At 41.9% G+C, this 12,834-nt stretch overlaps 1 protein-coding gene across 2 annotated transcripts in view; it reads right to left on the reverse strand.

The window, feature by feature from the left end:
- Positions 1-4,128: 4,128 nt before the first annotated feature.
- Positions 4,129-12,834, reverse strand: part of CBFB (core-binding factor subunit beta) — a 79,344-nt gene continuing 70,638 nt past the window's right edge. Inside the window, exon 6 of one of the 2 annotated variants that reach the window (XM_017852324.1) lies at positions 4,129-4,597. In XM_017852324.1, the coding sequence (XP_017707813.1) occupies positions 4,575-4,597 (23 nt within the window). In that variant the 3' untranslated portion in view covers positions 4,129-4,574. The remainder of the gene's footprint in view (positions 4,598-12,834) is intronic. The other variant, XM_017852322.1, reaches the window with a different exon arrangement.

A 12,834-nucleotide genomic window follows, 5' to 3' on the forward strand; every position in this document is an offset into this window, starting at 1 on the left:
CCCCACTAGACTCAGGAGCTCAGCTGGCTTCACCTAGCGGATCCTGCACCGGGGCTGCAGGTGGAGCTGCCTGCCAGTTCTGAGCCAGGCCTGCACTCCTCAGCCCTTGGGCGGTCGATGGGACCGGGCGCCATGAGCAGGGGGCGGCGCCCATCGGGGACACATGGGCGCGCGGGAGCACGCCGCGGAGGGGAGGGCTCGGACATGGCGGGCTGCAGGTCGTGAGCCCTGCCCTGCGGGGAGGCGGCTGAAGCCCAGCGAGAATTCGACCACGGTGCACGCAGGGGCCGGCAGTGCTGGGGGACCCGGCACAACCTTTGCAGCTGCTGACCCGGGTGCTAAGTCCCTCACTGCCCCGGGCCGGCGGCGCCGGCTGGCAGCTCCGAGTGTGGGGCCCGCCAAGCTCGGGCCGCCAGAACTCGCGCTGACCTGTGAGCGCCACGCGCAGCCCCGGTTCCCGCCCGCGCCTCTCCCTCCACACCTCACCGCAAGCAGAGGGAGCAGGCTCCCGCCTCGGCGAGCCCAGAGAGGCTCCCACAGTGCTGTGGCGGGCTGAAGGGCTCCTCAAGCGCCGCCAGAGTGGACCCTGAGGTCGAGGAGGCGCTGAGAGTGAGAGCTGCTAGCACATTGTCACCCCTCAACATCACTGCGGTGGTTTAGAAAGACGTCCAAAAACGCTTTGACATCCCCGCCTTCAACAGATGAAGCTTAATATTCCTCCCCCTTTGAGTGTGGACGAGATCCAGCAACTAGATTTTAACATACAATATGGCAGCCCAAGATTCAGTTATAAGACTGTGCTTTTGGCTGGGCATGGTGGCTCACGCCTGTAATCTCAGCACTTTGGGATGCCGAGGCGGGCATATCACTTGAGGTCAGGAGTTTGAGACCAGCCTGGCCAACATGGTGCAACCCCGTCTCTGAAAAATACGAAAATCAGCCGGGCATGTTGATGGGCACCTGTAATCCCAGCTACTCGGGAGGCTGAGGCAGGAGAATCGCTTGAACCCGGGAGGCGGAGGTTGCAGTGAACTGAGATCGTGCCACTGCACTCCAGTCTGGGCAAGAGCGAGACTCCATCTCAAAAATTGCTTTCAACTTGGGTGTGTACTCTCTTGGATCACTTGCCTTGGGGGAAGCCAGCTACCCTGCTGTGCACCGTCCTAGGGAAAGACCCAAGTGGGCATGAAATGGAAGAAGGTCTCTGTCCAACACCTAGCAAGGAACATCTGCCTTTCATCTAGCAGGCTGCAAAGAACCGAGGCCAGTCAATGACCACAGTAGTGGGTTTGAAAGGGGATCTTTCATCCAGCCAATCCTTGAGATGACTGTAGCCCAGGATGACTCTAACCTTGTGAGGAACTCTGAACCAGAACCATTGATCTTAGCTACTTCCAGATTTGTGACTCAACTGTGGGATAATACGTATTCACAGTTTTAAGCTGCTAAGTTTTGGGGTAATGTCTTATGGATAATACAATGGTTTATAGCTTGAAAAGCTCCCCATTGCCAAATGAGGCATAAATCAAGATATTTTTCACCAAGCAGCCCCGAGCTAGCATATTCAATTACGTTTTTAGAAGTGATATACTTACTAAAACCACGCTGTTACTGCTCAATTTTTTGAAATTAAGGGCATGAATCCTCTTTGGAATTTCCCTTAATGGTGTCAATTCAGAATTTAAAGGCATTTTTGTCATTTGCAGTAAGTCTGGTGGTTAATGAGTAAATCTGTTATTACAGGTCAATCTTAAGGTATACTTCCAAAGAAAAGGGCTTTTCTGTTGTAGGAAAATGCCATGAGTCTTAAGAATGTTTGATATAACACCAGCACAATCAAAATGGCTGTATATTTCCAAAACAACTAGCTTGAAAGATGGAACTAATTTGGATGTGTAATTTAAAATTCTTCCTCCCAACTATCACTACTTTATGGTCATATCTCACAGGATGGGTAAATCATGCCAGATTTCTTGAAAACCGTAATATACACTGGGGGATTTGTATACCTTGTGATACCTATATTTAAAGTAGTCTTCTTTGGAATCAACAGAAATTACCACTAGATGCCACTGTTGTTGCTTTCTTAGAAATCACTGGGTTAGGTCAGTAAAGAGGCAAGACCCTGTTTTTACTACTCAGAAGTTTATTGTGAAAGTAAATTAAACAAACACACAGTATGGCTAATGGAGGCAAAAGCAATCTGGTAGCTTAAGGCAAGTTTTAATGGAGATGAATTTAGAAAAGATGATGCAATGATGTAATTTTGTTTAAATACAGATTATGAAAAAATATCAAATTGCACCAATAACTTAATAGAAGTAGTTTTCAAAGCCTGTACTACTGGAGAAAAAGGGCTCATGATCTTAATGCCAGCATTAAGACAGACAGAAGCAGCACGGTGCTAAATGACAGGAAAATCCAGTATTTACAGAAGGATGGTAATAGGAACATTTAATAGCATTTGATCTTATTTACTGGTGGACTGAAAGCCCTTAGCTAGACAATAGAGGAAAATGTACCATCATCAAGTTATTTAAAAAAATTTAACTGCAGAAGTAAAAAACCAAGGAGCTCTGTAATAAAGTAACATAAAACACCACTGTAAGGATCACTTAAAAAGCAATTCCCTCAGGGCAAATTAGGGCACTGAGTGTGTAAACATGTGAGCTGTACACCACCAAAACCAACCAAATTCATAGTACTTATAGTTATGCAAGATCAGCATGGCCTTTAATGATGCATTATTGTTTATAACAATTTAAACACACTTCTTACCATGCATGACTTCAAATATATAACAAATATTTTTATTCTGATCCAGGATATCTGTTTATGAAATAAGACCTATATACAATGAAAGTAACACCTCCCTCATCAATCAAGTAGTTATATGCTTTTTAAATGCAATGACCTTATTCAGACTTCAGTTCATTTTCTGAATTGACTGTCAGTTTTTCACCCTTTAAAATAATGCCATTTTATGATAAAATACATTTTCAAAATTCAGAAATGTAGTAACATTTAATAAATGTGACCATGAAAATATTTGTAAGGAGGTGCTAAATGACTTAGCACATTTTCCAGTCTGTATCTAAAAAAAAAGTTGCACTCAATTTGACAGTAAGCCTATTTAAAAAATATTCTTACATTAATTTCATCTCAAAAGGTTCTATTAATAGTCCTTTTGCAAAATACCATATATATAACTGTGAATGTTTTTTCCAGAATTAATGGAAGAAAATGTATCCTCTGCAGAGATGAACATTTTCTCTCTAAAACTAATCTTTTATCATCACCCAGCATGTTTTTACAAAAGCATGCAATATAAAATACACATAAAAGCAGCTATCTTAAACATGATTTTAATATAGTATTACCTTTGTAGCTGATTCATCACTGTCTCCAGTTTAATATGCTGTTACATACATGAAGAAGCTCCAGTATCCCTTTTCTGATTGACTTTTTAAAAAAATCCCTGAATAAAACAGAAGCCAGCCTGTGACTTCTTTAGGCATTTCAGTAGAAGATCATCTATGGAGAATATCTCCAACCAAACTCATGATTACAGAACAGAAGCTAAAACAATCTGGGGCAGAGTTCAGAGTTAATACCAATTTAAAACTTCTATGTGTAAAAATAAAGAGCCTGTAATCCCAGTACTCTGGGAGGCTGATGCAGGAGGATCGCTTGATGCCAGGAGTTCGAGACCTGGGCAACACTGTGAAACCCTGTCTCTTATTTAAAAAGAAAGAAAGAAAGAAAGAAAGAGAGACACAGAAAGACAGAAAAGAAAGACGAAAAAGACAGAAGAAGAAAGAAAGAAAGAAAGAAGAAAGAAAGAAAGAAAGAAAGAAAGAAAGAAAGAAAGAAAGAGTGCCTGATTCACTAGCAGTTTAAAAGGATACTGCAACTTTAATAACTGGTAAACTTTGTCAGAAGGCTGTTGGCAAGACAGCTCTATGCTACCTAGGTTTTTAGCCCTGTAAAGTAATGCAAACATTCAGCAAGTTTTAAAATGCATAGACTATAAAACACCAAAAGGAATGGGCCAAACAAAACAACAAAACAAGAAGGCTTATCTTAAAAATGAAAGCTGTATATACCAAAACATCTAGAAGTACAAAAAAAAAAAAAAATAGAAAAAAATGATTAGAGAAAACCCTCTGATACAATTTTAATTTCTTGACCCTGTTTTTAAATGACATGAACTTAAATTAAGTGGAGAAAGGAGCTTTAACAAGTAGATAGTTTTAACTCCCTAAATAATGCCAACAAGGTAAGCTTGCTAGAAAAAAAACTTCAAAATTATTAACTGGCTACATGGCTTAAAAAACTTAGAAAATGCAGTATAATCATGTGCAAAACCCATGGCAATGTTTGTGATGTCTATTACTGCCCATTAAGGTTGAGAAACAGACTGTAGTACTCCAGTTATCACATGTTTATGGTCTTTTAATCAATATTTCTGCCAACTAGAAGCAATGTCTATGTAAAGATGGGCAGCACACATCTGCTGTGCTATCAATTAACGAAGTTTGAGGTCATCACCACCACCTAAATTGGAACCAGGACTAGGGTCTTGTTGTCTTCTTGCCTGCAATGACAAAATCATAATTTGGGGTCAAAAAGTGTTTCGACATCAAAATGCTAGATATATAAAATACAAGACAGTAGCACATAGAAAAACTTCATAACTAAAAAATTTTCAACCAATATATTCACATGTAACAGGCAAAAAATAATAATAAAATAGTCTGACATATTTTACTAAAGTTTCCTTAACAATCAAGAATAAAAACCATTTTTATTCAAAAGACAATCACCATAAATACGTACTGCATATAAAAGAACAACGAATCTAGCACTGGGCTCGGTGGCTCACGCCTGTAATCCCAGGACTTTGGGAGGCTGAGGCGGGCAGATCATTTCAGGTCAGGAGTTTGAGACCAGCCTGGCCAAAATGGTGAAACCCTGTCTCTATGAAAAATACAAAAAAATTAGCCAGACATGGTGGCAGGCATCTGTAATCCCAGCTGCTTGGGAGCTTGAGGCACGAGAATCCCTTGAACCTGGGAGGTGGAGGTTGCCGTGAGCTGAGATCACACCACTGCACTCCAGCCTGGATGACACGAGTGAGGTTCCATCTCAAAAAAACAAAAAACAAAAAAACAAAAAAACCCAACAACAAATCTATATTTGCAGTTTTGGAAAAAAGAGTAACACATTAGCCAAGTGCCTTAGAAGCAAACTCTTCCTTTTAGTAATAGCTGACATTTATTGAGTATCAGCTGTCTGCAGGCACTGTTCTAAGTACTTTCCATGAATTAAATAATTTTTTAGAGAGATGAGGTCTTGCTATGTTGCCCGGGCTGGACTGCAGTGGCTATTCACAGGTAAGAACATAGCACATTACAGCCTCAAACTCCTGGGCTCAACCAATCCTCCTGTCTCACTCAGCCTCCCAAGTAACTAGAACTATAGGCACATGCAATAGGATGTGGCTAGAACTAATTTAATCCCTCTCAATAACCTATGACATAAGTGCTATTATTTATCTCTATTTTACAAATAAAAAAACTAAGTCACAGAGAAATATATGTTCCACTAATTATATGACTGAAAAATGTAGCACTTTATTATGGATAAGGTATTGTCTCATGTTAAAAATAGAAATATAAAATTAGAGTCCTTGGTGCACTTATATTCCCAGATTTTTTTTTTTTTGAGACGGAGTTTTACTCTTGTTGCCCAGGCTGGAGTGCAATGGTGCAATCTCCACTCACTGCAACCTCGCCTCCCTGGTTCCAGTGATTCTCCTGCCTCAGCCTCCTCAGTAGCTGCAATTAAAAGCATGCACCACCACACCTGGCTAATTTTGTAGTTTGAGTAGAGACGGGGTTTCTCCATGTTGGTCAGGCTGGTCTCAAACTCCCGACCTCGGGTGATCTGCCTGCCTTGGCCTCCCAAAGTGCTGGGATTACAAGCGTGAGCCACCGCGCCTGGCCCCAGATGTATTTTTTGTTTGTTGTTTTTTTGAGACAAGGTCTCACTCTATTGCCCAGGCTGGAGTGCAATGACACAATCTCTGCTGACTGCAACTTCTGCCTCCCGGGCTCAAGCAATCCTCCCACCTCAGCCTCCTGAGTAGCTGGGACCACAGGCACACGCCACCACACCTGGCTAAATTTTGTATTCTTTGTAGAGACAGGGTTTCACCATGTAGACGGGGCTGGTCTTGAACTCCTGGGCTCAAGCCATCTGCCTGTCTTGGCCTCCCAAAGTGCTGGAATTACAGGCATGAGTCACCATGTACCACCCAGATGTTTTTTTTTTTTTTTTTTTTTTGAGACGGAGTCTCGCTCTGTCTCCCAGGCTGGAGTGCAGTGGTGCAATCTTGGTTCACTGCAAGCTCTGCCTCCCAGGTTCATGCCATTCTTCTGCCTCAGTTGCCCGAGTAGCTGGGACTACAGGCGCCTACCACCACACCCGGCTAATTTTTTGTATTTTTAGTAGAGATGGGGTTTCACCATGTTAGCCAGGATGGTCTCGATCTCCTGACCTCGTGATCCTCCCACCTCGGCCTCCCAAAGTGCTGGGATTACAGGCGTGAGCCACTGCGCCTGGCCCTGATGTATTGTTATAACAATATTTAACAATTAAGAAGCTTCACTAGGTCTATGAAATAAAAATTAGAAAAAAAAAAAAACTTCCTGTTGATCACACGCTTCTGTTTTTTAAAAAAAGAGGCTTGACAATTATAAACACCGAGATTTCAAGATTCACTTTAAACATTCCTATTTAAACCACTTAGGTAAATTACTTAATAGGGAGACTATATATATATACATAGTCTCCTTCTCAAGTTCTATTATGTGTTTATTCTATAAGTTTTCTTTACTGCCTCCAAATGTTGGCCAAGCACAAACATCTGTTTGTATCCAGAATCTGGTACTAAATACTTTCCATGAATAACAGTAATAATAATAATAATAATATTATTATTATTTTGAGACACAGTCTTCTCTGTTCCCCAGGCTGGAGTGCAGTAGTGCAATCTCAGCTCACTGCAACCTCCGCCTCCCAGGTTCAAGTCATTCTCCTGCCCAGCCTCCAGAGTAGCTGGGATTACAGGCGTGCACCACCACACCTGGCTAATTTTTAAAATATTTTTAGTACAGATGGGGTTTTGCCATGTTGGCCAGGCTGGTCTCAAACTCCTGGGCTCAAGTGATCCACCCACATCAGTCTCCCCAAAGTGCTAGGATTATAGGCATGAGCTACCATGCCCGGCTGAACTAATTTTTTTTTAAGAGATGACGTCGGCTGGGCAGTGGCTCATGCCTGTAATCCCAGCACTTTGGGAGGTCAAGGTGGGCAGATCACCTGAGGTCAGGAGTTCAAGACCAGCCTGGCCAACATGGCAAAACCCCATCTCTACTAAAATACAAAAATTAGACAGGCGTGGTCGTGGGCACCTGTAACCCCAGATACTCGGGAGGCTGAGGCAGGATAATCGCTTGAACCCAGGAGGCGGAGGTTGTGGTGAGCCGAGATTGTGCCATTACACTGCAGCCTGGCCAACAGAATTGAAACTATGTCTCAAAAAAAAAAACAAAAAAACAAACAAAAAAAAAAACAAAAAAAACCCCAAAAAACAGAAAAACAAACAAAAAGATGAGGTCTTGCAGTGCTGCCCAGGCTGGAGTGCAGGGGCTATTCACAGGCACAAACACAGCACCCTACAGCCTCCAACTCCTGGGCTCAAGTGATCCTCCTGCCTCACCTTCCCAAGCAGCAAGAGTTTTCCTATGTTAGATAACGGCAACTCCATTTTACCAGTTGTTTGAGCAAAAAGCTTTCCTCTGTCGCCAGGCTGGAGTGCAGTGGTGCAATCTTGGCGCACCGCAACCTCCGCCTCCTGGGTTTAAGCAATTCCCCTACCTCAGCCTCCTAAGTAGCTGGAACTACAGGCATGCACCACCACGCCTGGGTAATTTTTTGTATTTTAGTAGGGACAGGGTTTCACTATGTTGGCCACGATGGTGGTCAGCCCGCCGCAGCCTCCCAAAGTGCTGAGATTACAAGCGTGAGTCACCGCGCCCAGCCCTTTTTTTTGAGACACAATTTCGCTCTTGTTGCCCAGGCTGGAGTGCAATGGCCTGATTTCAACTCACTGTAACCTCAGCCTCCCAGGTTCAAGCAATTCTCATGCCTCAACCTCCTGAGTAGCTGGCATGTGCTACCATGCCCAATTAATTTTTTTTTTTTTTAGTAGAGACAGGGTTTCACCATGTTGGCCACGCTGATTTTGAACTCCTGACCTCAGGTGATCCGCCTGCCTTGGCTTCTCAAAGTACTGGAATTTACAGGCGTGAGCCACCAAACCCGGCCTCTTTCTTAAAATTTTGATATATTTCTCTAGCATGTTTTAACTGCTTTTGTAAGCAGAATGGACAATGACTAAATTTTAGCACATTCTTTTCAATTAAATAGGTTATAGTGCATAGTCACAGACCGAAAGAGTTGCGGAATACATATGCGTCAGAAAAGCAATTTATGTTCCATACACAATCAATGCTAAACGTAGTGTAAGGACAGATCAATTCTACAACATCAGAGATGGTGATATAAGCATCTGCTTTCAGTCAATGAAGTTTAGAAAGGGGCTGAGCAATGAAAAAACACTGAGGAAAAAATCAATCCTAATTATATATGTATAAATCACTACTAACCTACCAACAATACTTTGTGAAGAGTATTTCAGCTTTTGTGTCTTGGGGCAAAAGTAATTTTCGAATTATTTTAATAATAGGATTACTCCAAATATATGACAAAGAACAGTCATCAGCAGCTGGAGTTTTCCCTACTCGTCACAGCTGCACAGAAATAGCCAGGATTTGTTTAAAATATTACATTTTTGATAAAAGCACAGAGAACAGGAGTAAAGAAAAGTTGTTTTGCTATTATTTTTGGGTTTCGTTTCTATTTACATTGTGAAGGCACTGAGGAAGATGTAAGGAAAGACACTGTGATGAAGAGTCAAGAGTAGGAACAAAAGGAGGGGCCTGGGGCATGGTGCCTCATGCTAGTAAATCCCAGCACTTTGGAGGCTGAGGTGGGAGGACTGCTTGAGCCCTGGAGTTCAAGACCAGCCTGGGCAACATAGTGAGATCCCCATCTCTTAAAAAAAAAAAAAAAAAAAGAGGGAGGAAGTCTAACAGTACAAATGAGAGCAGAAGAGGGAAGAATGAGATATCTGGGAGGACACTTAATGCTAGAAGGGAAAATGTATTGACCGTCATATGAAGGAAACAAATACAGACACAGATTTAGGTTCAGTAAAATAGCTTCCATAGGACTAGAACTTAACAGCCGAATAAGCAGCTGCCTTAAGAAGCAGAACTTCTTACTGTGGCAGTTTTCTAATGAAGGCTGGATGTTTTTGAAGGATTTCCTCTATGGGTAAATAAACTATACTACATGATGGCAAGGAAACGCTGAATTCCATCATCCTAAAAGCATAAAGTTTGTAATTTCTAGTTTCCTTCTCCTCAGTCATAGGCCCTTGATTCTAACCTTTTAATAACAGTTATTTCAGAATTGGGGTTTTAATATAAAGCACACATCCATGAGTCTGATTTCAGAACACAAATCTGTTCTTAGTATTTATGAAGAATTAATCTCAACATTTTGTGCTACAGATCTCTTACTACCAGTTGCTCTCCTGTTTTCTCTCAGTATATCATCTCCCAGGAACAAGGCAAATAGAGTTGCTAGGAGGTAGTCATGAGATGACTCCAAATGAGATGAAAGAACAGACACTAGCAGCTTGAGTTTTCCCTACTGGCCAGAGCTATGCAGAAATAGCCACGAGGAGGGGGTATCCAGAATGAAGAAAATTTCTTGGTTGATCTCCATTCTTTTAATATTGAAATCTCAAAAAAAAAAAAAAAAAAAAAAATTGCTGAAAACTCTTCATGGGAAAATTCCCTAACAAAAACAACTACATTTTATTGAGTGTGTACTATGTCCAGATACTGCAGTATTCACTTTATGTTTGATACTTGGCTAAAAGAACAGCTGGGCATAGTGGCTCATGCCTACAGTTTATAGCACTTTCGGAGGCTGAGGTGGAACAATTACTTGATCCCAGAAGTTCAAGACCAGCCTGAGTGACGTAGTGAGATCCTGCCCCTATAAATAATTTTTAAAAGTTAGCTGAGCATGGTAGCACATGGCTGGAATCCCAGCTACTTGGAAGGCTGAGGCACGAACTGCTTGAGCCCAGGATATTAAGGCTGCAGTGAGCTATAAGACTGCACCACTTGGCTCACGCCTGTAATCCCCACACTTTGGGAGGCCAAGGCGGGCAAATCACCTGAGGTGAGGAGTTCGAGATCAGCCTGGCCAACATGGTGAAACCCCATCTCTACTAAAAATACAACAATTACTCAGGCATGGTGGTGCGCACCTGTAATCCCAGCTACTCGGGAGGCTGAGGCAGGAGAATCACCTGAACCCGGGAGGCAGAGGTTTCAGTGAGCCGAGTTCCGGCCACTGCATTCCAGCCTGGGCAGCAGAGTGAGACTTTATCTCAAAATAAATAAAGAAATAAATGAAATTCAGGGGGAAGGAAGGGAGAAAAATAAATAAAATTCTGAACACAGAATTATAGAATTTTAGAGTGGCAAAGTACTTGAGAGATCTGATTCAACTCTCATTGTGCAGATGACAGCCTAAGATTAAGGTTAAGTGATTTCCCCTAAGTAACATAGTTGTAGGCAGAGTCAGAACACAGAATGAGACCTATGGAAAAGATGAGCCTTTAACTTACAATTGGCATTAATGTCAGCCTCCTTAGTCACTGCTAGTTCTCCCTATTGCTAAGTCTGGAGGAGACACACAGCACAGTTTTTTTTTTTTTTTTTTTTTTTGAGACGGAGTCTTGCTCTGTCACCCAGGCTGAAGTGCAGTGGCCCGATCTCGGCTCACTGCAAGCTCCGCCTCCTGGGTTCACGCCATTCTCCTGCCTCAGCCTCCCGAGTAGCTAGGACTACAGGCGCCTGCCACCACGCCCAGCTAATTTTTTGTATTTTTAGTAGAGATGGGGTTTCACCATGTTAGCCAAGATGGTCTCGATCTCCTGACCTCATGATCCGCCCACCTCGGCCTCCCAAAGTACTGCGATTACAGGCATGAGCCACCGCGCCCGGCCTCAAAGCACAAATTTTAAGTCCCAACACGAGAGAAAGGAATGCACTTTCCCCAAACTCATTAAAAAGGTTAAAAAGCAGCCATAAAAAAGAATGAGTTCATGTCCTTTGCAGGGACATGGATGAAGCTGGAAGGCATCATTTCAGCAAATTAACACAGGAACAGAAAACCAAACACTGCATGCTCACACTCATAAGTGGGAGTTGAACAATTAGAACACATGGACACAGGGAGGGGAACATCACACACACAGGGGCCTGTCGAGAGGTCGGGGGGAAGGGGAGGGAGAGCATCAGGAAAAATACCTAATGCCTGCAGGGTTTAAAACCTAGATGATCGGGAGGCTGAGGCAGGGGAATCGCTTGAACCTGGGAGGTGGAGGTTGTGGTGAGCCGAGATCGTGCCATTGCACTCTGGCCTGGGTAACAAAAGTGAAACTCTGTCTCAAAACAACAACAACAACAACAAACAACAACAACAAAAACCTAGATGATGGGTTGATAGGTGCAGCAAACCACCATGGCACAGGTATACCTATGTAAAAAACCTGCACATTCTGCACATGTATCCCAGAACTTAAATTAAAAAAAAAATTTTAAAAGGTTAAAAAAAGGTCAGCAGACAATTATAAACATCTGTCAGATAAGCAGTCTGCGAGAGTGGGTCCAACAGGCATGTCAAAAAATATAGTTCTTACAAAGTATGCAACCTAAGGAAAATTTTAAATATAAAGTAACATTTTAAAATGGAATAGTGGGAATCTACATTTCTGGGCTTGGACCACAATGGCTCTACCACTTTAGCTATGTGACCTTAGGCAAGTTTCTTATTCTCTCTTAGCCTCGGTTCCTCAAAATGAAGATGTAACTTACAAGAGCATTTAAAAAGCAAATATAAAGCCAAAATTATAATGTATTTACTGCCTGGCACATAGGATGCACTCATGATGCTGTTATTATAACAAAGTTGCTCATCACTTCGCATTTACATTTATGAACTTTTCAAATAACTACTCAAATGTTGAAAAATCCGTATCCTGCAGATAGAGTAAGTTTTAGAAACTAAAACAAGGCTGAAACAAAATAAATCTTAATAAAGTCTATAGCTCCTCTGATAGAGAACCAAGACTCTCTTCCTCTGGTAGTGGGGGAAGTCAGATTTTGTATCCTTTTCCTCATTCATTAATCCTCTTCCGATTCTCATTCTCAGTCTGAGTTCATACTCCCAGTTCATTCTCATCTATTGCCATTACCCAAAATACATCCCAGGAAGGCCTAGTACAGACATGTTCTCATGTTGATTTGTCCATACACAAGAAAGAATATTGGTAGAGTTAAATGATTTGAAAACTGAAGTCTTTGCAAATTTAAAATAAATAAGAGGCTGAGATTTTTTTCTTGGACCACACAGAATTGAAGGCCCCAAAACTATGCAAAATACAAATACAAAACCACATAAAACTTTTGCCTGTTTTATTTCCAAATAGTTTCCACATAAAATTCTCCTATGATTTGAATTGTATTAAAATTGCTTATAGTAGGATAAACAATAATTTACCCATTCTCTGACATTAAAGACAACCATTTATTTGCTGCCACTTTATAATCTAACCAAATG

This window comes from Rhinopithecus bieti, unplaced genomic scaffold (genome assembly GCF_001698545.2).
Source record: "Rhinopithecus bieti isolate Rb0 unplaced genomic scaffold, ASM169854v2 scaffold_34281, whole genome shotgun sequence".
NCBI lineage: Eukaryota > Metazoa > Chordata > Mammalia > Primates > Cercopithecidae > Rhinopithecus > Rhinopithecus bieti.